This window comes from Agelaius tricolor, unplaced genomic scaffold, assembly GCF_023055355.1.
Source record: "Agelaius tricolor isolate 1412-34295 unplaced genomic scaffold, bAgeTri1.0.p SCAF_9, whole genome shotgun sequence".
In the NCBI taxonomy this organism is placed as follows: domain Eukaryota; kingdom Metazoa; phylum Chordata; class Aves; order Passeriformes; family Icteridae; genus Agelaius; species Agelaius tricolor.
The window spans coordinates 30,352,503-30,380,114 of NW_027269269.1; the positions used below are offsets into that span (position 1 = coordinate 30,352,503).

Genomic DNA, 27,612 nt, shown 5'->3' on the forward strand with positions numbered 1-27,612 from the left:
TTATGGACTGAGACTTACACCACCAGTCCTGGTGGCTGTAACTCCTGGTCCAGGACTGAGGGTGATTTCAGGCCCACACTCCAGTCACCTCCCCAGCGTTCCCTTGCAGCAGTCATGTGAAAGAGGGGACACAGGATCAAGGACTTAAAAGAGGAAAAAGAGACACAATGACGTTACATTCACATTGCTTGCCTGTCCTTTATGGCAATGTTTAGGACAAACAGCATGGGAAACAGCACAGGAAAATACAGAGGCCGATATAGACGTTCCTACACATATTTGCAGGCCTAATATGACAGAAAACAATCAGTGCACGGGTTGAGAAAATATGTTCAAAAGCTTCACACAGCAGCATCTACCTGCCGACATCCAAAGGGTGGGTCGGTGAGTGGGTGTTTGTCCATATCGGGGGGTTGCGTAGTGGGGGCGCGGAACTTTTTGTACCTCTTGTACATTCGAACTTCGAGCACATGGTGTAAGGAAGAACATGGTCCAAGAAAGGCATGATCCCGATGTCCCGGAGCACTCCAGCTGCAAGGAGTACGAGGAAAGGTCTCCTGCTGCAGCGCAGGCAGCGGGAGCGGGCGCTGTGCCCGCAGCGGCCTGCGGGGGTCGCTGTGTGAGGGGGGATGAGTGGGCCGGGGTCGCGGGGCCCCGGGTTCGGTCCCCACCGTCGCCAGGACACTGCTAAACCTTCTCCCTCCCGCCCGTGGTTCCCTGGCCTCTCTCGCGGGAGGGGGAGGCTGGCATCTGGCCAGGCTTAAGCCCTCCCGAATAGGAGAGGAAAGGATCATGGGTACTAGAAAGACAGCAGGAAGGTGAGGCAGGGCTGCGGGAGCCAGGTGGGAAGCGACAGCACCTCCAATCGGAGGCAGCCCTCCAGAGGCAGGACGACTGGAAGACTCAGCTCCCCACGACCACGCAGAGCTCCGCTTAGGAAAAGCATCCCTCTGGATCGCCCCGACGGCACGTGAGCCCTAAAGCCGCTATCACCGATCCAAGCGCCCGCATTCCCCGGATCCGCAGTCGCCACCTGCCCCAAGCCGTGGCTGCTGCCCGTCCCTGCCTCCCTTAAGCAAGATGGCGGCGGCGGCGACGTCTCCCGTGCTGCCGCGCGGCGGCCGCTCGCGCTCAGTGGTCGCTGCGTCATGATGGCGGCGGCGGCGGCGGGAAATGCGAGTGAGGGCCGAGTGGAGCGTCTGAGGTGCCGGGCCGCCATGGACCCCCCGAGCTGCATGAAGGCCCTGCTCCTCGCAGCCACGGAGTACCGCGCCGCCAAGACGGCGCACAATGCCGCGCTCCTGCAGCGCAGCCTGGAGGTGGGAGCGGCGCCCGTGCCGGGGCGCGGAGGGAGCGGGGCATGGGGGGTGCTGTGGTATCTTTTATTATAACGTCTTATGGTGTGTTTGTGTTTACAGAGCTGTATTGTGAGTCTATATGCACCCAGGGCAAGCAGATAGCGTGGGTTACAGGGGACTTAATTTTTTATTTATCCCTTAAATTCTGGCCCGCATGAATCGTTTCACAGCTTAAAAAATAGCGTGTGAATGACGAATTGGTCTTGCATCTGGAATTTTCTAGTTCCGTGCTACTAAGGAGTAGTGAAACTGGAGTTTTCACTAAGGAGGTGGACCAGTTCCTTTCCCTGATCTTCAGGTACAGCTTTGTGTACAACTTATGTGGTACAGCTTTGTGTACAACTTTGAATTAATCTCCAAGTTACTTTTTCAAATACAGATTTATTTTAATTGGTATTTATTTTAATTTATTTTAATTGCTTTAATTGTTTATGCGAGAGTTAGTATCTCGCTTTGCTTTCTTCCCTATATCCCTTGCAAGGAGATACAGAGGGAATACACAAAGGCAGCATTATGTGTCTCCCATATGCAAAATATAAATCGTGTCTGACTGTATTGGTGTAAAGGTATATAATTTTTGGCCTCTTCTTATGAAGGGTTCTGCTAGCTCAGGTTCCATTTTTTCATTCCAGCCACAGAGTCCTCCCAAAACAGCCCTGACTGCCCCTGCAGATCCTTCCTGCAGAGTGCCACCTTTGGGTCCCTGTTCAGGCCTTTGGAAGGCAGGCTGATGGTGACGTGGTTATTCTTTCAAAATAAATAAACTTGGTACTTTCCAAGCATAAAGGAATGAAAAACAGGTTTTTTTTCCATTTCTGCCTCTTTTTTTCCCCCCAGCACACATGAACATAAATGTCCCAGTACAATGACACTTACATTCTCAGTTTGTCAAGTAGGACAAAATCTATTTCTCACAATTCTGTGCTTCGACTTCCGTGTCAATTACATTGTTGCAGTTGAGTAAGTAAGGTTTTTCTCCTTTCATCTCCAGGTTATCTCCGGACTGAAGCTTACTCGTTTTTTTGCTTCAAACCAGATTCTACCAAGTGAATGTCTCAGTTGCCTTGTAGAGCTCCTGGAGGACACTAATATAAACCCTTCTCTGGTCTTGTCTGTGGTTACTTTGCTATCACAGCTAGGTAAGGTTTGCATCTGAACTTTTTATCTTTTGTCTGGAAAAGGGAAGATAAGACAGATGCTGTCTTATCTGTCTGTGTTGTGGGTGATTAATGTCTTGGAAGAAGCTTGAGGTGTGAAAGATGAAGTATTTTTCATTGTAGTGGAGTGCTTGGCTAAGCTACCTATTAAGAAGTTTTGCAGTGAGAAGGAGATTTGAAGTCATCCCTCTGAATGACAATGATCATGCTTGTCAGAATTTATCCACTGGGTAGAGTGAGAAATTATTCTCTTGTCCTTTATTTTGGAGCTGGAAAAGACTACTTTTTTAATTAAGTGAGAAATGTGGCTAGGGTGTGCAAGGATAGGGAGAAGTGGTGTCACATCCTCTGTTGTAATAGCAATCAGTCGGGACTCAGTTTCCTCGTGCAGAGGAAGCCAATTCTTTATTCTCATAACTATTTTTACACAGTTTTCACAGACCTCGTGCTCAACTCTGATGGGCTAGTAGTTTTCTTGCTCCTTAATTCATTGGTTAGAAAGTGCTTGTGTGTGTAGGTGTTAAGACTCTCTCCATCTACAGGTGTTTACATATAGCTTTGGTGGATCGTCATGGGACAGATCTATTGTTTATGCAGGTGCCACTTATTTTTCTCTCTAAGAACAGGTTGCAATGCAAACAAATTCTCATTTTTATGATTTCTTCACATGGGAACTTAAAAGTTACTGCTAGCTTTAGCTAGAGTAGCAGGGCCTAAGCCATATTTTATAAGACCTTTCTTTTATAACATCTTTTACCTGTCTGCATCTGCAACAATCCTCAACTGTCATCACCTCAGGTTGCCTCTCCCACTGGAGTGTTTTCTGGCAGTGTGGGCTCTCCAACAGCCTGGCCTATGAGCATCAAGTTTCCCAACAGCAAAGAGGTTCTACTGCCTTTTGCTTGTGTATTGAAATGCCTTTTTTGGTTTTTTTTTTTCCCCTCTATTTCATGGAAATGGGATTGCAATATCCAGGGAGCTCTGTGCTCAGAGCACAACCTACATATACAGAGAAAAATTATCCCATCATTGCTTAGTTTCTCATCATATATGAGTAGTTATTCAAGATCTGAGTCCTTTGTGACACTCCCTCGTTTATCTTCTGTGATTCATGGAGTTTAAGCCTCTCTGAGCTTCCTTTTATGTTTTTGGAACAATTACTGTGAAATTATATTTGTTATAGGGTTCTGGAAAATTTTAAGAATTAATTCCTCTTCCAAATGATCTATTGCTCTACTTGTTTTGCTACAACTCTGAGGATTGCCTAAGCAGAACTGGCTTCTATTTATTTATTTAACTAATGCTAGATAACCCTATCAGGTTATCAGTTTGAGTCTACCTTTCTACCATAGTGTGAGGCAAGAAACTGAGCTCATTAAGATCTAAGCCTTTGAAGTGCAGGTTTCAAGATCTCAGAAATGAAACTTGGTAGGTAGGAGGCAGACTATTCTTTCAGTGTCCAACCATCTTAAGGAAATGGATTAGTGTTATAATTAACTGTATGTCCAAAGGTGAGGTAGAGAGGCAAGAGCATAGGAGCTGTCATTTATTTGTAATTACCTTTAAAACATGGGTGAAGAACTGCTCAAAGACATTGGCTTCTGCTTCAACTGGTAGCTAATATGACAGTTTGTTCTGCTAATAATTCCCAAATTCCAGCTTCAGACACAGAGACTAGAGAAGCTCTCCAGGACACACACAATCTGACTAGCGTGCTGGCAGGAGTGGTCCATCGAAGTTCTACTAATCTGAGTGACCCAGTCTTATTACAGGTAAAGGAACTAATGCTTCATAATTTTTGGCTACTGTTGCATAATGAACATTATACTTTATGCATATAATAACCCTTCAAAAGCTCTATTGGAAATAATGTGTCAAAGGAAAATTGATCTTTGTTGTGTGCTTTATTTGCTGTTTGAGGTGGGTGTGACAGGAATTTAACAATTTATAGAGTTCTTTGTACTCTCTTTAATCTTACTGGGCTTCTCACGTGCTCTAATCAAAGAGCCCCTAAAAATCCCACAAAGCAAAAATAACAACCAGCCAAAAAAAAAATGCTGCTTTTTAAAAATTATTTCAAGAAGTCATTGCTTGAGAGCTTAGAAGATTGATTTCCACTTGAGGTATTTGGCTGTTTCTCCTGACATAAGTCATTTCATAACACAAGCCTGGAGGTCATTTTGTCTAATCAGTACTTTGACAGGTAACTGTGAAGGAGTGAAAGGAAAGTTGTGGCTGCCTGTTTTCATGGGAGGTTTGCAGGGCATGTGTGGCCTCCTTTTTTCTGGTCAGTGCTATCTGCCAGTGAATGCCAGGCACTGTACTAATCAAAGCTTAAGTGAATGTCTGACTATCAGTTTGAACTCACCAATTTTAACCTGTCCTTAAAGTTTGCTTTATTTTTTTCAAATATGCACAGGTTTTCCTCTAAGCTTTCAGTAAGTACTTGCTGTTTGCCTGTTGTCACTTGTCTCTTTCTGAAAAGCAGAAAATTAATTTACTGGTAGTCCTATGGCTCTTGTTATGTGGAAAATAAGTCAGGCATCAAGTAAAGATCTCTATTCCTGTGGTTTGTGTATTTCTCAAAGCACTAGGAGTACCACAAGATCTAGGGATCCAAGTGAATCACCAGTCAATAGGAGAGATTTTGCAGTCACCAGATAGATCCAATCTTAATGCCTTGAAGCTCTTAGATATCTAAATGTTGAGGTTTTGTTTCAACTGCTAACCTCTGCTGTGATTTTTGTCATGTTTGAGTGTATTGACTTTGGTTATGTGCCAGAAGAGTGCTGTATGAAGGACTTTGCTACCTTAGATCTGTTGACAGTCTTTAGAGCAAACCTGTTTTCCTGTAGGCATCCTTTCTACAAGAGCTTGCAAAGTGCTTTTTTGGATTTTGATGAGACTTCTAGACCTTTCAATAGGACAAAGCCTGTTTATCACTGACAGAATGGAGAACTTGCTGGTAAGGCAAAGGTAGAGAATTGAATGTGATGCCTTGAGAGGCTGACCTGGAACAGAGACTAGACAGAGCTAAAAAATAAAGAAGGTATTTATTAAAAGGCCTTAAAAGGATATACCTTGGGCAGTACAAGAGCCTGGTCAGGGCTACATCCAAGATGGACCCAAAATGGTCACAAGGTTTCACACTTTTATAAGTTTTGGTCTATTTACATATTGGGGTTAATTACAGCTTCAGGTTATGAAGTCCCATCCTCCATGTTTGGTATCTTCAGTTCTGTTGTTTATACTCTTGGGCCTGAAGCTGGTAACAGTTGTCCTTGGTTCCCAAGCTGGAAAATGATTGTTTTGTCTATCTACTCTATGAAGAGAACTTACTAACACTTCAGGCTCAGAGTTACACACTAAGGCAGTACAGAATCTGAAAAATATGAAAGCTAAACTTAAGGCATCAAATTGGCTGAAAAGGTAACTCCTCTGTCAAAATAAAATCTTAATAATATTTTTTGGGTTTTACTAAGTACATCAGTATGTTAGGACATTACAATGTGCTTGCAGCAGCTTATGTAATTGTTCTGTTAATGTTAGAGTCTGAAAATTAAGTTGTGGTGTTTTGATATTTGTCTTTTCAGTTTCATCTTTTGTAACATTTCTCCTGAGATGGTGTAGGACAAGCATGTGAACAGCTTTCTGTTTCCTCAGGGTATTCAGTTGCTGCAGAGACTAACCTACAACGTTCCCATCTTTTGTGCTGGTGCCAACATCGATGGATTAATTCTGTTTCTAATGCATCATGTGTAAGTGTGTACTCCGTGTCTTTTCTTATGGGAAACAGCAAGCTAAGTTTCTAAACTTTCTGAAGACTATTAGAGTACTGTACTAACCTGGTCTCCAGAGTGAGCTGTGCTCTGACTTATCACTTTCCTTTGAAAACCATGTACTTGTTGCAGATTGTCAAATGCAGTGATTGTGGGACTTTGAGCGATGGAATATTAATTGGCCTCAGCCCACCTCCACACCTGTGGGAGCAGGGAGCTAATAAAGAGAAAAGCCAGGAGGAAATTCATGCTTGTCACTAGGAGCAGACCTGTTAGATTAATAAAAATTTGATTCAAGTGCTCTTGTAAGAAATCTAATGAAACTTATAAGTATATTTAATAAACAACCTCTGATAGCAGTGATCTCTGATACTTTAGGTTTTTTCCAGATGTACTCAGTTAAAAGCTGCCCACACTGCATGGATTACAGTCTGAATTTTGCTTTGCATGGTGAAATGGTATCTCATTAAAAAACAAGCTCTTGCCAAGACACAAAACAAAATATAAGTCCCCCAAGCACCCAGCTCTCCCAGCCCCCACCCTGCAATTTCTTGTAATTAAATTCAGGATGCTTCAATGAAATCATCTTTTCGGCTTTTCTTTTAAGTCAATCCGCTGAAGATGAGTTAACAATACCATGTTTAGGACTCCTGGCAAACCTCTGTCGTCACAACTTGTCTATTCAAAGTCAGATAAAATCTTCGGTAAGAGCTTTGCTTTTGTGTCATGATTCTCCAGCTTAAGGGTAAGAGTTAATTGATGCTACTAGGTAGCTTAGTACTTCTTTAACACTTTCAGCACTTTAACACTTTCTGCTTATTCTGCCGAAGGGCAGTTGTTTCTCCCATGCTGGAGAAAATAACCAGCAGAACAGAAAGTTGGATATCCTCTTTCCTTTGGTACATTGCTGTGTAGTTGCCCTGGCTTGTATTATGTGTTTGGTTTTTGCAACTGTTCTCTGCAGCTGAAAAGTGAATTGAAAATGTGATCATTCTTCCATAGAAAAAACTAAATGTCATTAAAACATAAAGATTATAGGTGGATTTTTGATAAGCAAAAAGGAGATTTGCTTTTCAAAAGATAAATCAATAAAATAGCACTGATCTTCATGTCAGGGTCCTTGAATCCTCAAATACATATACATATCTGAACTGCTTTGTTCCTGTGTGTTCATAAATCAGTGCAAACATTTTATTTTTTAGTTCAGAAAGAGAAATTAATCTACATAAAAGCAAATGTTCTGTTTACCTTGGAAGAGGCAGGGGGCAAAAAAAAGGGACAAACTATTGTCAGATCTGATCATTAATCAGAGAAGGGATAAGAGTCAATTTTCAGTGATTATTTTCTCTTATGGGCTTTAGCAAAATGACTTTCTCATCTTTCCTTAAAATAATGATGGAATTTCTTCCTTCATTGGTTCTCTGTTTTGTTTCTCATTTTTCCTTATACAGGTTGAAAAGAGAATATTAACATCAATGCCAGTATTGTGCAGCAGAACAATGAAATAGCTTTCCCAGAGAATTGTTACCATACTAACATTTTTTTTGTATTATTCATTATTTGTATGGCTTATGTGTAGAAATGTCAAACCTGCAAATTTGATGGGTTTGTAATATCTTTGTTTCTCCTTTTTGCTGTAGAATAATGTGAAGAGTTTCTATCGTACCTTAATAAGTTTCTTGGCCCACAGCAGTTTGACTATGGTTGTGTTTGCACTTTCGGTGTTATCAAGCCTTACCCTAAATGAAGAAGTAGGAGAAAAAGTAAGTGTGTCTTTGAAGTAGTTTCTATTCTTAAGTTGTAGATAAAACCAATTGTCACACTGGCCAAATAAAATCTTAATTCCACCTAGTTTTAATGAGCAAGACACCCAGCAAAGTATGTGCCTATACACAACTTTCTTCTTCCTTCCAGCTCTTTCACGCTCGAAATATCCATCAGACATTTCAGTTAATATTCAATATTGTTGTAAATGGAGATACTCTAACAAGAAAATATTCTGTTGATTTACTCATGGATCTTATGAAGAACCCCAAAGTTGCAGATTATCTTACCAGGTATGGCTCCATTTCCTAAAAGTATTTTTCCTAAGCTCTAGTTCAGTTTCTTTGCTGTATGCTATTTGAATTCTAAACCAAACACTGGGGGAAAAAAAATCCCAAGATGCTTTTTGAATGTTGCTAGTTGATTATAATTATAACTGCTATATCTGAACCTAAAGGGTGGCTGGGTTACTAGTTTGACACAGAATTGTGACTTAAAACCTTTTTCTTTCATTGTCACTGAAGGAATATTGAATACTCTGTTCTGTAATATTTGTAATGTTTTGTCTGGATAGTGTTGGTAGTCAGACAACAAGATGAGTAGCTATGCTGCTTTTTACAGTGTTATACAATCTTGAAGTGGAATAGTATAATTGAAATTGCAAGAAGTAATAATTTTATTAATGGGGGGTTATAGAGTGGTTCTGTGGAGAGCTTGACTAGTAGTTTTGCAAATTTTCCACTAGCAGAATTTAGGTGCTGATTTTCAATCTAAATCAAGCAGTAAACATAGCTGAAAAATCATAGCTTATTTTAAGGAATTTGCTTTCATTATTAGTGATAAATAACTTTAAATATTTTTAATGCTTGTGCTGTTAAATTATCAAAAACTTAAATAGAAATTATGTTATCAAAACTGTCACTGTATTTGAAGTGTTTGGGGATAAGAAGAAGAATAGGGCACTTTCATTCATCACTTGGTGTAACTGTCTAAATGTGCTGAAATTTCAGTTTTATAATTTTTTTCTTCTCTATGCATGCTATAGGTACAAGCACTTCACCTCTTGCCTTGGTCAAGTATTAGATCTTCTTCATGGAAGGGATCCTGATTCATCATCTAAGGTATTTATACTTTTTCTGTTAAAGGCTGAGGCTACATTCCTAAACTAGTTTCTCTTCTGTTATTATAAATAGGTTCCTTGTGTACAAGGGTTGGTCATAAAATACACTGTCTTCAGGACTCTTAAATGACCTAGAGAATTCACCAGGTTTATATTTTCTAGTTATTCAAAAGGCTGTCAGGTTGAATTTGTAATGTTGGGGTTTTGCCGGATTGTGCGTCTGCTTTCAGGCAACAGATGTAAAGGCAAAAAGCCAACATAAACACCTTTTGTGCTTTGGCTATTAGAAATTTTGGCATCTACCAGGAATGCAGTATATCCCACTTTGCTCTCTAAACCTTGAATTATTACTATTAAGACTTCAGCTGGTGATCAGGGAACCATGATGCTAGTCCCAAACATGTAGGAATAAGTGTTCTTGCCTTAGCTGAACAAATAGATGCCACTTGTTTAAGCAGTGAACTGTTACATTCAGCTTTGTGTCGCTACCACCTTATGTAAATGAAACTGGCTATCTGCCACTAAAGTCTAAAATATGAAATGTGAAAATGTTGGGGCTAAATATATCTGTGAAACAGATCTAGAGCTTTTTTCTATGAATGTGTTACACATCCTAGTTAATAATAGATGCCACTATTTCTCTCTGTGTGGTTTTGCTATTGTTTATTTGGTTTAGAGAGGCATGCTGACATGGAGCTTTCCAGGGTGGTTTTCTCTTTGTGCATGCTCAGAGATGTGCATCCATTCCTGTCTGTTTTTCTCTTTGACGGCTTTCTTCATGCTGAGTGTATACATGTTTGTACTTTTACTGTATCACTAGCCAGCAGCCATGTCAGAAGAAAAGAAGGCAATACACTGAATACTGTCACAAGCCTTCACCAGTCCAATGAACTATTTCTGCTGCTGACTTGGCTTTAAAGAAAGAAAATTATTCCTCGAAAAACTCAAGTGCTAAAAGGAGTTGCATAGAACTTGTGTATCTCTTTAGACTTGTGTTATGGGAGCTGCAGTTTTTGTATAAGTTCTTGATTTAAAAGTATTTGAACTCTTCTTCACTTCACACAGATCTTAGAGCTGCTGCTTGCCTTCTGCTCTGTGCTAGAACTGCGTCACATCCTGCGGCAGGCGATACTGGAACCAGCTGGCTTGCCAGTCTCTGCAAACACCAGACTTGTGACTAGCTCAAAGAGTTTTGAACCATCTGTTGCATTGGTGCACTTGTCAAACCAACCATTGGAAGGCTCTGAAGACTGTTCAGGGCTAGCATTGCAACTACTCAAAGAGATTTTTGAGGTACCAAGACTGATAACTGAGTTTAAAGAGCTTCTTAGTAGCTCTTATTTTTAAATTATTTTTAAGCAACTGTTATAGTTTGACTTGAAAAATAGCACATACAAAAATACCTGTAATAAAGTTCATTGTATAATAGTTATGTTGGAAGAAACATACTTCATGAAACAACCGTTCTTTTAAAGACATGCAGTATTTTAGAAATATGTCTGTGTTGTAAGTGGAAGACAAGGCAGTTTATGAAGTCATGAGGTAGGTAGAACACTATCAGAGTTCCTTTCTAGGACTTACAGAAATGAGGAAGTTCCTGCTGTTTCTGTTCCCTGTAAACTTCCTCCTCCAGTATGATACTGGTCAGCCATCTTACACCTGAAATAGCAAGAGACTGGGAAAGCAGGAACACAGACTGGTGCAGGAAGGGGTAGAGTAAGCTTGGCTTTCTTGTGTTGTACTTTCCAATATTGACATAAAATGTCTTTACTACAGGATGTTACTGACAATAAGAATGGTAAATCAGCTGAACACTTTATGGATCTTCTGCTGCCTGTTCTTCTTGATCATCTTCAGATGCCAGAACAGATTGTGGATGAGCTATTAGTGAAGAAAAAGTGTGAAAGAATGGTCAAGGCTATTAATGTCCTCACAAATATCCTTTTAATGTGCTTCTTGGCAACTGATTTATTATTCCTCCACCATGATCTGCTCTAAGATATTAAAAGGCATGTTCACCTTGGGACACTTTATTAGCTTCTAATGACAATATTTGCCCTAATTTTACTTAGGAGTGTCATATTGCAAGATCTAAAGTAGCTTTCTAATTGCTGTGAAATTATTTTTTAATACAGTGGTGCAGGATAAAATGTGGCTATTCAACAGAACAGAAGCCCTTTGCAGATCAAAAACAAAGATGAGTGTTTTCCATTGAAATTGTGGGGGAATTTGGGCAGCCATCTTCTTGATCCATATAGTATTGTTGCCTAGCAAAGACAAGTGCAACTCCCAGCCAAATATGATACAAACTTAGATAAGAGAAACTACAAAAAATAACATGGAATTATACAGTTGTAAACTCCTCAGTGAGTCCTTAGTGTCCACAGTAAGTTTAGTAAGGGGGACATGACTGCAGGGTGTAGTCCTGCATTTAAGCTGAGTTCTGTGGAGAAGTCTCTGCTGGCTCACTTCTAGGTAACTGAGTCTTGTATTAGGGACTGCTTGGTCCCTGCCTTTTGTTGACTATGCTTCTTTATGCCATCCATTTTATTAAGGTTTGCCTTCACTGTCTGTTTCCAATAAGTGTATGTATTAACTGAAAACTGAAGCTTATTTGATTTGTTAGGCATGAATTAATTGCTTTATGTTGTTGGGTATTACAAGCATTTTTAGAGGCTCTTGTGCTTTGATGCCCTAGCTTTTGTGCCCTAGCCTTATTATTATAAAATACTGCCTTTTGATGCCAATACCTAGGCATAGGTATATTGAATTTATTCTTAACTCTGCCTACTGCTCTGCAGAGATGACACACTGAAAATGCATGTCTCGAAGGTGCTGACTGCCAGCCAATGCACATGTCTCATAGAACACCAATTTCCTTATTGTGGGATTGATACTGGCTTTGGGACAAAATTGGTGGACTCTAAAATGTGGTGAGCACACATATTTATCTAAAATCTAATTAGGCATGACTAGAGTGAGAGTTGTGATATTGTTACAATGGAAAGAATATAGTAGTTGAAAGTACCATTTAAATCAATATTGGTAGTAAATTAAACTTGGTATTTTGTGGAATAAAAAGTAATCTTGTTGGTCAGTTTATTCAGATAATGTTTTTGGCATAAGCTGGAGATCCACTTATGTGGAATAGTGACCTTAAAACCCATGCAGTAGTTCAGGCTGATCCAAGTGAAAGCTTACTAGAACTGCTCGTGGCATGTGATTTCTTATTTTGATTTTATGCAACCAGAGATCCAAAATATCACACATCACTATGGGGCGCAATGATTTTCAGTTGTTGCACTGAAAATTAAATGCACACTTCTTTCAGCTCAGTGTTATTATAGCTAAGAGTCAATATAGCTATAAATTAGCTATAACTTATAGCTTAGCTATAGCTATAACTTACAGCCAGTTTCACTGGCCAAAACCCAGTGAAATATAATTGGACCTATAATTAAACCGTCCTCACTTTCAACTGGAATTGGTGTTTTTGGTCTTCACTGTTTCCATCCCTGACATGCTGGAGAAGCTCAGGCACATGTCCAGGGAACTCAGTATGATCTCTTTGGTTCTAGCATCATTGCCTTGCTAGATATATTTATTTTCTTTGTGAAGGTATTTATTAGGGTTTTTTTTAAATTGACTGGATTTGTCAGTGCTGATTTGACATATCTCACTTTTTTTTTCCCCACCCAATTTGGTTTTCTACTTGGATGTTTAAAAGTAAACTTGCTACTGATATTATTTTGAAAACACTTGATCTTATGAGCAGATTGCAGCAGGATGTATCTGGTATGAAGGTCAGCTTCTACAAAATGTTACAGGTATGATTTTAAAATGTTCTATGAAGTGTATCTGTGAAATAAAGTGTCACTGCACTACAGTAGTTTTAGTTATAAATGTTTTGCGTGGTTATCTCTGAAGTGGTAAGGCTTCTAGGAAAGTACAGTCCCTTATGCACAATTCCTAAAGATTGTGTCACTATTCTTCTAAAATAACAGTAGTTTGCTTTTACTCTCGTCATTTGTTCTGGTAATGCATATGAAATGATATTTTAGCTGCCTGGTAAGAATGATCCTTTTTAGACTGCATTATGACTGCAGTTTAAAGGTAGCAAACTAGAAAACAATTACCATGGCATTTTTGGGTTTGGTTACTATTAAGTATGTACATCTGATTTGGAGCTTTGCATGGCCAAAAGAGTTTCTGGTCAGATGATACCTTAATTTATTACTTTATAGATGGAAAAGCAATCCAGAGAGTCAAACACTTCTTGCTGTTTTGGAGATTCTTCATTCTAGAATGGGAATTGTGTAATTTAATGGGTAACAATGAGTTTTACAGTCCACAATTAATCTTTATAACTTCTGCTAGTGACCTTTTATGTTGAGTTTCAAGCACTTGAAAAGTTGCAGGAATTAACTAGCCTCTTTACCTGTTGAGTTGCCTTTAATGTAAAATGTGATTTCAAATACTCAGAAGTATAGACTACTTTTAAAATCACATGTCTTCCGTGGACTTCAGGCTCAGAAACTTAGAAGGGCGAACTTTAAGAAGGTAACTTAAGTTTTGAATAAAGCATTGCTGTGCTCATGGGCCTTGTGATGTTTTGGTAGTTTGTGTTTGTGGGTTTTTTTGTTGTTGTTGTCTGCTGTGTCTTGTTTTGACCAAACTAATTTATTTTTAGGATCAGCGCTTGATTACACCTTTGACATTTGCTTTAACATCGGACCACGGAGAGCGGGTCCAAATGGGGCTTAAAATATTGTTTGAGGTTGCACCCTTACCAGATTTTCCTGCCGTAGTGTAAGTATTTTTGTGATACTCTGGTTACATTTGACATTTTTATGAGTTTAGTGATATTCATGTTTTTTTGAGTACTATTTTCAGCTTATCAGACACAGAAACTGTAGAAAAATTGTCTTGTTTCTGCTTTATGTGCACTTACGAGACCACAGTGATCCTGCAGAGGCCAGAGGAAGCCATCGCAATGCTGATGGTGTTCATTTTATGTCAGATCCTAGAGAGCAGAGGAGCAATTGACTCCTGTCCCTGTGCTCATCTCTCTGAAATCTGTGCTTGGAACTTAGGGTGCATCTGACTGTCAGATTTCTCTCTAATGAACTCTGTCAAATGTGTCATTCTTCAGTTCTTAAAGCTTTGCTCACCCTTTTGCAGAATCTTCCAAGAAAGAACAGATTAGGCTAAGGCTCAGGCAGATGGCAGTTTAGGTAGTATTTTAATAAGGTGGTTTAAACAATGGAAAAATTATTGAGAAACTCTGGTGAAGTCCTTATTTCCATAGATGTAATAAAATACAAAAAAAAAATTTCAAATTGTATCACAACCTGGAGTCGAACATGACAGATATCAAGGCAGTAAGAAAGACCATTACATCTGCAGCAAAAGCCAGACATGAAAATGTATGCTTTTCTGCTGAGTGAAGCAGGGGACCTGTTGACAAAGGACATGGAAAACGTTGACATACTGAATGTCTTGTTTGGTCTTCACTGATAAGGATTCCCAAAGGCAGAGCAATGTCCCTGAGAGCAATGGGAAAGCCTAGAGGAAGCAAGACGTACTCTGGGCGGCACAGGGTCAGCTTATTGGACATCTAAACTAACTGAGTATACAGAAGTCCAGAAGACCTGACAGGATGTGCCCTTGAGTGCTTAAAGAGTTGCCTGTTGTCATTCCAAGGCCACTCCAGAATGCCTTGGAAAATTCATGGTGACTGGGACAGGTTCCTGAAGACTAGAAGAAAACAAATGTAACTTCTGTCTTCAAGAATAGCAAAGATGATCAGTAGCACCCTGAACTGCACTTGGAAGAGTCCTGATGACAGGGCAAAGGAGGGCATTCCTCTCTGCTCTGCTGTGGTGAGGCCACACCTGTACTGTTGTGTCTAGGCCTGGGCTCTCCAGTGCAGGAGAGATACAGACATCCTAGAGTGAGTCTAGTGAAGAGTTTGAGGGATGAGCATGTATTACACAAGGTGAGACTGCAAGAGCTGAGCTTGCTTACTTTTGGGAAGACTTGCAGGCTTCTTACCAGTGTGTTGAAATGGCTGATAGAAAGGAACAAAAGAGACAGAGCCAGACTTCTCAGTGGTATCCACTGATAGGATAGATGTAGGCACAAACTGAGATTTAGATTTCTTTAAATATCAGATTAGATTAGATTTCTTTTAATATCAGATTTCTTTAAATATCAGAAGATTTTAGATTTCTTTAAATATCAGAAAAGAAACCCAACTACTGTAAGGTGAGTCAAAACTGGAAAATGTTGCCCAAAGAAGTTGTGGAGTCTTCATCCTTTGAGAGAGTCAAAATTACAAGGCATAGTCCTGGGCAACCTGCTAAGAGCAGGAGAGTTGAACTAGGTGGTGTGTAGATGGGTCTCTTTCAATCTTAATTATTCCATAATTATATGGGTTTGTGGAAATAAGAAATATTTTTATAGTAGCCAGTAATGAATAGTCTGGCTGAAAAAAGAAGGATCTATAAAATCAAATGTCTGGAATTGTACAATGGAACAGCCAAATAACATGTCTATAAATGCAAGTTAAAAATAAGCTATGCTCGCTTAGGAAGCAATTGAGACAGCACTTCAGTGAAGTGGCTGAGATAGCTTAGTGATTAAGGAATTTATCAAGAGCAAAAAAATTATAATTGGTGCCTCTAAAATCAGCTCTTGATTTATCATTCTTGTTTGAAACATGTTATTGGTACCTGCCTTGAAAATACCAGCCACAAATTACATACAGACGATTGAATATAGGTGGTTTTTTTTCTAAGCTTTTGAGTTCTCTTCCCTATACAAATTTAAACAGATTGCACTTTTATCTGCATACTTAAATTTTGGTTAAAACTTACAAAATCAAATGTGTTGTATGCAATACAGTATTGTAAAATAGAATGGCAGACAAGGAAAAACTGAGCTTTATTGGTTGCACTCTGCCTTTTCTTGATTTAATCTTATTTTTATGCCAATAAAAATTCTTATTAATGCTTTCTCCATCTTCTTTGATACAAACAGTGGCCTAGTTAATTTGAATAGTAACAGGTGAAATAACCTGTTTCTCAGGTGCATAAGAGATATGATCTGTTGCTCAAAAAGAGGTGAGCACTATACCCTTTCTGATGAGATTCTGTATTTGTCTCTAAAAGTTAGCCATGATACATTTCTTTCCCCTTTTTTCTGTACCTCTGGCCAGTTTGAGCACATGCCCAACACACATCGTTGTAAGTTGTGGTAATGCAAATGTGACTGTACATCTCATCTTCAGTCCTTGCAATGCTATTTGTAGCAGGTTGTGTCATTAACAGCCTCATGTTTATACAGGCTGGGTGAAAGCATTGTAGCAAATAATGCCTACAGACAGCAAGAAATGCAGCACAGAGCAAAGAGAATCCAAATGCAGGCACCTGTGACGAGCACTACTTCAGTGAGGTGTTCTTCATCCTATCCTTCAAGTAATGACTCCAAAGCTTCAAATATTGAGGAATTAATACAAAAACTTCATTCTGGACTAGAGGTTAGTAGAATTTATATACCCTTGTGAAACATTTGACACTTTTTTTACCAGAAGGGATGGAAATGAAAATCCAAGTGTCAGACTACTGTATGTGGAACAGTCAAGTTTGGTTTAGATTCCTGTCTGTTTGGAATGCACTCTTTTTACTGAGCTCCTGAGCAGAATTCAGAGATGCTATATTGAGCTACACCTGAAGGTAGGGCTCCTTACTGAGGGCCCTCTCCAGAGGGTCTGCCCACGGTCATCTTAGCTGTCAGATGCAGAGGCAGGAGCCAGGTACAGTCCAACCGCTTAGACTTGCAGGGACACATAGAAGGAACCTCCTCCCTCTGCTTCCTAAGAAATAGCCTGTTATAGAGTAGAGATGCTGTGCTACTTTAGAAAAGTGCGGTGCATCTCTTGTGTGCCTAAAACATGCATACTGACATTCCCCTTTGGTTGGCTATAGCTGACTCTAGCATTTGCAGTTCAGCTTTTGTGGCCTTCTTGGAAAGGTGCTGTTATTATTTCAGAAGGCAGTTTTTACTTCCCTCTGCAGCAACTTGCATTGTGAATGAAACACCCAACCAGGAACCACATACCATGTGCTGCTTTGTGGGGCATCCTGGCAGATACTGGATATATCTCCTCTTTCCCTTTTCTGTTCAAAGCAAGTTAGCTGCTTTGTAGCTGCTTTAGACTGAGAGATGGATTGTTGATTCTATTTTCTTTTGGCTTAAAAGAACAGTATGCAAATTGGAAAAAGAAATTGAAAGTTTCTTGGTAACAGTTGATATCTGTATGAGTGGTATTGCCTCCAGCCTTAGCTTTGCAACTCTTATCTCTTTGTTGTAACTGATAAAAGTGAAACCCAGAGAGGTACCAGTTAGCTAGCAGAGAACTACCATCTCAGAGAGATGCTAGAATAACAGTGAAAAAGGTCAGGTGAGTCTTCCTTGGCTTACTTTTTACTCTGCCACCGGATGCTCCCATTGATCATTCTTTTCAGGACTGCATGACAGTCTGTGGGTGCATTGCTGTGTTCATATTAATGTAAATCAAAGCAAGCACAGGTGCCTACACAGCACTAATGCAGCAGCTTCACACTAATGTGACAGATTGTAAACCTGCTTCAATTTTTTTTTTAGGGTGAAAGTTGTTTATGAATTGTTGAATTATTCTTTTCTTAGACCTTCTAATTAGTAATTCAAAAGCAATATACACATTCACTCTAAAATATCCAGTACTTGAGCTCTCTCTGTGTATTGTGTGAAGCTCAAATGCTTGTAAAAACATAATTGAGAAAACACTTTCATAGTATCACTGTTCAGAGAGAATGAAGGGAATTTCATTCTTAGAGCTTTTCTTGTAGTAATTTCTATCTCCTTTAGATATTTTAAGTTTGCAAGTAGGAAAATAAACTACTTGTTTCATACTTTAGGGACAGAAAAATGAGCTGAGAACTGGAGCTACACAGGGTCTCCTGTTAATTTGCAAAAAGCATTCATACATAGTAGTTCAGGATGCTGCAGGCTTTTCTGTAGGTGTTCAATGTATGAACAGCTGGCATAGTTTGCACTTGGTTGTGCATCAGCATCTGTGAACAGCTGCTCAGAACGGGTGTTATAGCAGCACTGCCTAAGAGAAAATACCCTGAAATCTAAGTAGCATTTTCACTTGACTCAGCATATACTTTAATAAACACTTAGGTCTTGTTGTGCCATCCATGGTGCATTTCCTCTAGTAAGTCACCGGGTTAACACAGTAGGCTCTGTAGGTCCTCAATAGTATCCTTTCCAGTATCCTAGAAAAACTTTCCTGGGCCTTTTCTCCTAATATGTATGTTGAGAAAGCAACAGAGTATAAACAAGGAGTTTTAACCATACGCATTTTGTGCTGTTAATCTTAGGGCAGATTATTTTAGGTGGCCTATGAGGGGCCTGCTAATTCTTCAGCAAAGATTGAACCAAGGGGAATGATTTTAGAATGGTGATTTTATCTTTTTATAGTTCTGGACTGATAGTGTTCTGCAGATGAATCCTATTAAGCCTAACCAGTTCAATTGCTCACAAACTTTCCTCACCCTTTCCAAACTTTAGGAAGGGTGAGGTGGATATCTTTGAGTAGATAGCCTCAGACACAAAAATGTGAATTCAGAAAGTCTAGTGGCAGGGGGAGTTCACAGAACTACTGAGCTCTTTAGTGGCACATTACCTGTTTAAGTAAATTGAAAATTCCAGTATCAGTAATTGGAAAACGTTTCCACAGATGAAGGAGCCCTTGGCTGATATGAGGATATCTGACATAATGGATGTCTACGAGCAGAAGCTCTTGGCATTAGCAGTAAGTACAGCCTAATGTGCATGGGGATGCTGCAGTTGGTACTTTCAGAAAATGTTAATGAGAAATGTTCTCTCTATATGCAGTCTAAAGAAACGAGGCTGCAGGATCTACTGGAAGTAAAGGCAGTAGCTCTGGCTCAGGCTGAGAGGCTGATGGCTCAGTACCGGTGTCAGAGAGCCCAGGCTGAGTCTGAGGTAAGTAGAGGAACTTCAAGGTGGGACTGAGTAATGATTATCTGGGTAGCTTTAACTGTGATCACATGTGAAAACTATACTGCTTACTGTTAGCTGTGCTTGCAAGTTAAGGCAGTCCTAAATTTCATCATGAAAATCCTGTTTTCCTCTGGCCTGTTCTTTGGCACAGTTTTCTTTAATGCCATTTCCCTTACAGGATGGCAACAAAACCACCCTACTCTGCTTGTTATCATTTGATAGCCATTAGTGATAATTCAGCAATATTAAAAAGTAATAAACCCACTTACTAGAATTCTCTGTTGAATTTGCTGGTATATAAAGAACTGTTTCCTGTTTGTGCCTTTGATTCACTGGTCAGAGATGAACTTTCAAATAAAGCTTGCTTTTGTGGGGTGTGTATTTGGGCTGCACATTGAAAAGTGAGAATAATTTCTATTCTTTAAAGGTTACATTAAAGATTGTGCTACTGGTTACTAAATCCACAGCTAAAATGTATCATCTTTTACTTTGTTCTTCCCTCAGATTGTCTATAAATGGAGCTAAAGGAATTTAGTGAACCAATTAATTTGTAGTTAATATTAGGTGAGGGAATTTATTCTCTTAAGGTAGATGGTGACATTTTGGTGTTAGATCTATGGCCTCAAACATGCCCAATACAACTGGAGAAACAGAATTCCCTTTAATGTATGTGGCTTTTTTTTTCTTTTTATTTGGGGGTGTCTTTCTACTCCAAGGCAAGAACTCTTGCTGCAATGCTGAAGGATGCAGAACGCAAAAATGAAGAGCTTAACGATTTGTTGAAGGCTCAACAGGTAGAATCTGAAAGAGCACAGACTGATATTGAGCAGCTCTTTCAGCACAACAGGAAATTGCAGGCAGTTGCTGAAGAGCATGAAATACTAAAAAAATCCACTCTTGATCTCCTTCAGAGGTAAGGCATGTAGGATCTCTAAACAAATATTTAATATGAAAAGAGTTCTGATGTCCTTTACTGTGCTAGGCACATTAGAAGAGCAACATTACATGCTGTGTCATGTTCTTAAATGAAAAGGTCATTATTTTTTCTTCTGTATGCTTGTCAATAAGGTCTTTCAGGAACTCAAATTTATGTTACATTTACATACCTAAATTTATTAACGTATTAACATTCAGCTTTCAGTGGAATGAGAACTGAATTGTAGGTGCTGAAGGTCCAGTTCAGGAAATAGCACAAGCTTTGTATAAAAAGAGAGTGTTGTTCTCGAAGACACAGAACTAACAATGCTTAGTTTCTGTTAGCATTATACCATGCTCTCCATATCTCTCTTTGATCTTACAAGCTGTCTTGATGACATGCTTGCAAGAGTTCTGGAGAAACAGCCAATATCAGTGTGTTTGCATAATGTAGGACTTGGTGTTGTTGGTCAAGTCTCTACCAAATTTGACTTAAATTGGGTAAAAATGAGGTATGGGGGAAGGAGACACATTGTGTGTCCTGAATTATTTATAAGCATTATTTCTTTGGGATCTTAAGCTAAAAAGAATATGTGAGACATGCAAAGAACATAAAGATAGAAAATATTTGCAAGCAAAATATTTGCCTTGGAAGAATAAAGGCCTAAGAGAGTTTTGACTTCTCAACTCACGAGCTGACACTAGGTGTCAGCAAGGCAAAGAAACTGATAACATTGAGATCAAGTTCTTTGCTTAATAACGGAAGCAAGCATTATTAGACAATTTTGAAAGCATATTGCTGCCAATAAAGGAGTCATTGAGGGAGGAAAATGTATAAAACTTTTTTCCATTACTAGATTTCTTGAATAAGTGTCTAGTATGGTCACTGTGGAAGTGCCTCCATTTTTGCTTGAATTGTAGGCAGTCATACACTTTGTGAACATGTATTGTCTAATTCATGGGAAACAAATCAGCCTCTGTCTAGGATCTAACAGTTTTAAATTCTCCAAACTAGGAACAAAACTTTCAAATCCTTACAATCTGTTTCTAAAGCAAAAACTTACTTTTTAAAACAACCTTCATACTTCATATATGCTGTTTCTTGAAAGCAATCAATTAACTGACACCAGGGGATAGAATTTGCCTTTCGGTAGGAAGGTAGGAAAATGTTTGCTTAGAGCATGAAATCTGCCTCATAAGCCTGTATTAATTACACACTGCATTGTCTTCAGTATGTTCAGTTTTTAGTATCACAAGACAAGATTTTAGAAGATCATAGGGTACCTTAAAAGATGACTGACATACACAAACTGTTATAGATTAGCTCTTCGCAAATTTCTAAAGGTATTTATAGTTTTGTCAATTCCAAAAAGTTTTCTGCTGGAAGGAGATTGCTTCCTGATCATTAATACTTCAGGATATGTAAGAGATCCTCTGATGCTTGGCTGGTTTGTTTGTTTGTCTGTTTTCTTCTTCCAAGTCAAGCATTGGAACACACCGCCCAGGGAAGTGGCTGAGTGATCATCCCTGGGGTATCTAAAAGATATGTAGATGGGACATTTAGGGACATGGTTTAGTGGTGGACTTGGCAGTGCTGGATTAATGATCTAAAGGGTCTTTTCTAACCTAAATGATTCTATGATTCTAAGTATGTTGATTTAAAAAGAACAAACCCAAAACATCTAACACACTAACAGCCAGCTGTCACCAAAAAACACTCAACTGAACACCCCCTTCCAAAAAACACCTTGCTTGTCACTTGAGTGGGATGATCGCATAGATCATATCAAATATTTTTATTTGGCAAACTATTAAAGTAAAAGCTCTCTTCAAAAGCAATTACATTTCATTTGTAGGTATGAAACAACTGAAAGGCAATATAAAGATCTACAGATTACATGCAATTCACTAAATAAACAAGTGGAAGCAATGATGAAACTAAATGAATCACTCAAGCAGCAGATCAGTCTTTTTAAAGCAAGTGAAGCAGTAAAACTAAAACACTTTAGTCTCAGTTTTTCAACTGTGCTTTAAGTAACATCTGAGAAGTGAAGTTAGCCAAAAATGCTGGGTTGGTTTATACATTTATTTTTGATGAGAATCTGTAGTACTGACTTAGGTTTATTTGCTCCTTAATTGGTTGGAGCAATTGGTGAGGGAGTATTGACAGACTTCAGCAATAGTATGAAGAGAAAGATGATGACCCAATTCTCAGGTGCCCATGGGAGAGCATGGAGGTGTTATTTTGGTTGTCGTTGAATTCTTAAATGCTTTTATCATGCAAAAATTTCCTTGTACTTTCTTTTAGCCTGTATGTTTTCTCTTAATATTGTCAAGTTGGAAAAAAAAACCAAAACAACCAACCCTACTAAATGAACACATTTGAAAGTTACCCTAGAAGTCATGATGGTATTCTGCCTGTCGTATAAAACATCTTTTTTAACTATAAAACTAGTATTACCTATGTCTTCTTGAAGAGAAATTGTAATTTTTCATTTTTGATAAATAAAATAGAGGCTTAAAATAGAGGTCTGGTGTACCTTTCACCAATGTAACTAAGGGAATATAGGCTCTTGACAGATTTTATTTAATACATAATTTTCAGAAGATGTATTTAAAATATGTTCATAGGCAGGCCTTGAATTCAGTTGAGAAATAAAATGCTGTTCTTGGTTTTACTCGGAAAGTTCACCTTACCCTTCCAGGCTCTTGCCTTGAGAGTAATCAGAGCAGTCCAAATCACTGCCTTGAGTTCTGATTCAGATGGAAAATTTTCATAGTGATACATTAGTTTGCTACTGAGCAAATTTGGCTACTTACATCGAGTGGTGCAATATGCAGCTCAGGGTAATTGAGGAGGCACTCTGATGAAAGCCGACCCTTGTTAATGCCAGTCTGGAGGAGCAGTTTATTATATAGATACTCTTGAACTGCCACAGAAATGGAGACACAGGAAATATATGTCCCTCCTTCTTGCTAGAGGCTGCAGCTTAGAAACTGGTAGATAGGAAGTGGATAAACAAGTAAACAAAAGCAACAGCAGATGCCATCTAGGCAAGGCAAGTGGCAAGTAGAATAACCCTTAGAAATTAGTCTGGCTGGTAATGGAAAAAGTAGATTAGCTTCAGAGAGTGTGAAGTGCTCATGTTAGAGCTGTACTACTGGTAGATGCCAGTACCTCTGTATTAAATGAGTGTGGAAACGGAGGATTACCCAAACTAGTGAGAAGTGAGGCAGGCCTGTACAAAAGCTTTGTCACTGTCTTATGGTATGGTCACTTTTGAGTGTTGTGTGACAATCCAGGAGATGTTCAGAATGGTATTTTTTGTGTATAGATACAGGGATAATACCTGAAACAGGTTTTACTAATTGCATTGTCTCTTCAGGAGCATAGTAAGAGCTAAAACCCCAGCATCCTTAATCACTAATGGCAGGGAATTTTTACTTGCATTGAATGCCAATTTTAGTTCTGCCACAGTATTTTGAATTATCTGTGGCTGTGATCAAAGGCATCAGTTTCTGGCCTTTGTACTCCCAGTATCAGCCTTTTCAGTCGTTCCTACCATGATCACAGAAGGGCAGTGACTGGGTCATGGTGGCATGAAGGAAATGACACCATGCACATTCATAGGATGGATGAAGCTCTTGACAGTAACAGGAAATAATACAAAAATCATTTTAGTTTCTTAGGACAGGGAAATGGTGGCATATCTCATTTTAGTCATTAAAATTTATTTCTCTGCACTTTTAGGAATGCTGCACAGTTAGTAGAAAGTGAACATCACAGAAATGAATTACAGCAACAGCTGCAGGAGAGAGATGGCACAATAGCAAGTAAGTCACCTACCTAAAGGTCACTGAAGCTAGAGAAATAACTGTATTAACTAGATATTGTTATTATAGGCTCTAGATAAGCTGCTGTATCTTAATGAGCAACTTGTAAAACTTAAAAGTTGGGCACAGATACATAATTTAATAGTTGAATGAAACAAATACAAATTTTAATCTTTTAGAAAGGATGCATGAAGTTGATTTCCCAGACTTGACTGAATCTCTGCATATTATGTCCCTTCAGGATCTTCTTGCAACATGTCCATTAGAACTATTTTCTGTATGAATTGCAAATTAGAAGAGCTTAATTTAACTCTGCAAATGACTGGAAGCAACCTCTAAAATTTATCAGTAGGTGGCACTACTCAGTAATTCAATTAGCAGCCATGTTGAGTCTAAAAAAATATTAATAAAAAAAGCCCCTTGTTTCCCAGGCCAATGCAGTATCTGTTTTCTAAGTTTGATATCTGATCTTCTAATTTGTTCATTCTCTTAAGCCTTGCAACAGAATATAAATGTTCTGGAAGAAAAAATAAAAACTCAACAGAAAGAAAAAACAGATATGGAACAAACTATCGATATTCTTAGAAAGGAATTAAGTGAAACACAGCAAGCAAGGGAAGAACTGAGTGTCAAGGTAAGGGATTACTTGAGCCTGCATTCCTGAGACTGGAGTTTTAGGTATCTGTTTAATTGATAGAGTTGGTAAATCAGTACTTTGGTAGCTAAGTACCTCAAGACCCTAGAGTAGCTGATGTAGTAGTGGACAAGAACAAATTCTCTCAACTTCAATTGCGTACCTCTTGAGTTTTAAGTCAGGATCAAATTCTAATGAGACTCTGTGTGGCATGGCATGTGAGTACATAATGTTGTTGGGAAGGGAAAAAAACCCACCAAACCTGTGGCATAATGTTAAATAACAAAATGTAATGAATTCCTCCAGTAGTTTTGACTACTGAAAATGTAGGTCAGCCCTTTCTCACATTGAATTAAGGTACATATGTATGCACCAAAATGCACCTGGGGTTCTTTTGATCATTGAAATTCTAGTAAAAAACCATTTTTATCTCCAAGAAAAGGTGGGTTTTTTTCAAAAGAGAGATTACTTTGGCTGTACCAAGTCAACAAGATAAAGTTAACAGGAAAAAAACAAAGGAAAAAAACTCACAAAACTAATCCCTCAAGCTTCAGTGCAGCCTTGACTGCAAGTCAGACTCCCTCTAAAATCACAAAGCAGAGATTCATTTTACATGCAAACTGATCAGCAAATGCAAAGTGTGCAGTCTGACAACCAAATTTATTGTGTTTTCATTTCCTGGAAGCAAAAGCTTAATCTCTTCAGGCAATGTTATCCAGTATATAGCAAATATTTCTTTTGTTCTCAGTAAATATTTACTGTTGTGGTGCTTGAAATGAAATGTAGATGGTAGCACCATGATAACGAAGGAGTTGGTGCTTTCCCATGGTATCCAACATTTTGCAGTGTGGCACTAGCTGTAATCACTCATGAGCACCAGCCGAGGGAGATTTCTGAAACAAGCTTGTAATTTTAAAACTGCTTTTTAAATACTTGTTTAAGTTCACCACCAGGCCACTCAGCTTTCACTGTATTATGTGTTTTTCCATTGGTAATAGAGGAAGCTATAATATTTTGTTTTTTTTCTGCAGGCATCTTCTCTGGAAGTTCAAAAATCCCAGTTAGAAGGATGCTTGGCAGAAAAAGAAGCACTCATAAATCTGCAGAAGGAAAAACTGGACATACACGCCAGCGTGATTGCAGCAATTCACAAACTAAGTGATGGCAAGCAAAGTGTAGAAACAGTGAACCTCAGTTTGTAGGGCTCTGTTTCCTGTGCTTTATGAGTTCTGTTAAGTGAGCTAAATTACAGGGGTGACTGCCAGCTTTGTACACAGCACATGCAGTTTGGCTGCCTTTTTGCATAATGCAGTTATTGCTTACAAAGGTCAGCAACAAAAAAAAATGTTATCAGAGCTGCTGAATTAAGGGGTTTTGTTGGAGTTTTGCAAAGTCAGTTGGGAAGGTAACTGTCAGTGTAAGGGGTTAAAAACTTTTAGTGTCAAAGTTAATTTGCAGACATGGGTGCTTTCCCTCTAAATGTCTTGGTCATGGGGAAGGGATACGTGAATGTTGGGAAGGTTTTGTTATTTGGGTTTTTTTCCTCCTTTTCTACCAGAAAGTGCTCGAGTAAAAAAATTCTAGTAGGGAATGCTAAGCATGTTAATAACTAAATTGATAAATGCCAGTTTGACTTTGTCAAATGGTGGAATGGGAGGGAGAAGACATCAAGCTGCTCACCAGAGTAAGATGGCAATAAGATACATGTCTGCAGAAAATGATAAATTAATCTTTAGCATTTATGTGACAGAATCCAGACTATATAAATATTGATTTTACCCCCCCCCCCCCCACTGGAAAAATACATTGTTTCAGTATGCTATTCTAAGCCAAGTGTAGCTGAACTCTGGGTTGCATAGAATTAATAAATGCACGAACACATCAAGATATTTTGACAGCATTTCTGTGTTCTTTTGTGGTAGTGTTTTTCCAAATGGTAATGAATAGTGGCTAATGGAACTACCAAATAAATTGATATCTGTTTAAAATTTTATTTAAAAAAGATAATATGTTACTCTTAACTGTAAAAAAAAAAAAAATGGAGATTTTTATACTTCATTCATGCAAAGAAATACCTATGTAAGGGATTTTGCTGATAGGCATCGTGGTATTACCAGTTCTGTAATCAAAATAGTTCTGTAATAAAGTTCCCAGTGCTGTTTTCATATTCATGTTATGTGCCTTATCCACACCACACTATCGGACTTTTTTTCCCTTTCCCCACAGTCTCTCATTTAGTGCATGGAGTAGCTGGCACCAGCACAAAAAATAGCTCCACAAGAGTCGATTTTTAATTATCTGAGTCATGTCAGGTTGTCAATTGCATGTTCTACAAGCAGAGACTTTTGTGCTGTCTTAGTTCTGAGTACCTTAACATCTCAATATAGGGGACTCCAGTACTTCTTACCTGAAAGTAGCTGCCTTTTATTCTACATTATCTGGAGAAAGTTTTCCATTTAACATGTGATTCTGTATGGCTTTGTATGTTATTTCATTCATGCCTAAAAATACCCTTAAACGTATATTTATTTTTCTGTACTATGTGTTTTCTCTGCTGTCTATTTCACTTTTGGTGTACTTACTGGGAATAATGACACAGTAAAGGGTTTGGAGTTGATGCTCTTCATCACCTGTTGTGTGTTGTCTTCATTTTAGCACTCCTCTTTAGTCTAGATTCTACATCCTTTGATCTTTTTCTATTTCCCTGATAGTGGTTTATTTTAGGCTTTCATTTTCCCCTTATTCTCCATCTCTTCACCTCTCTTTCACCACTCATTCCAACTGACAGTGCCTACCATTTGCTTTTCCCTGGTGAAATCTCTTTTATTGAAATTAGGAAGCTGTCTTTGTGTGCTGTTTAGATCTATTAGTAGTAGAGTCTTTTCCACCTCTGGGATAAAACAGTCTCTAGAATGGTACTCTTACTTTTGAATTAAGTCCAACTGATCATCCTCATCCTACATGGAAGATGGAATGG

General features: G+C 38.8%; 1 protein-coding gene across 1 annotated transcript; it reads left to right on the forward strand.

Annotated features, from left to right (window-relative positions):
- Positions 1-639: 639 nt before the first annotated feature.
- Positions 640-27,173, forward strand: CIP2A (cellular inhibitor of PP2A). The gene is made up of 22 exons (XM_071433472.1): positions 640-1,319; positions 2,350-2,497; positions 4,175-4,287; positions 6,179-6,273; positions 6,902-6,998; positions 7,935-8,057; positions 8,209-8,351; positions 9,104-9,179; positions 10,244-10,471; positions 10,955-11,114; positions 11,970-12,111; positions 12,906-13,005; positions 13,869-13,987; positions 16,526-16,718; positions 18,966-19,040; positions 19,124-19,234; positions 19,969-20,165; positions 22,024-22,133; positions 22,896-22,899; positions 23,919-24,001; positions 24,496-24,635; positions 25,667-27,173. Exons 1-22 carry the CDS (start codon positions 1,149-1,151, stop codon positions 25,835-25,837), a joined length of 2,799 nt encoding a protein of 932 aa, XP_071289573.1. The 5' UTR covers positions 640-1,148; the 3' UTR covers positions 25,838-27,173.
- The last annotated feature ends 439 nt before the right edge of the window (positions 27,174-27,612 follow it).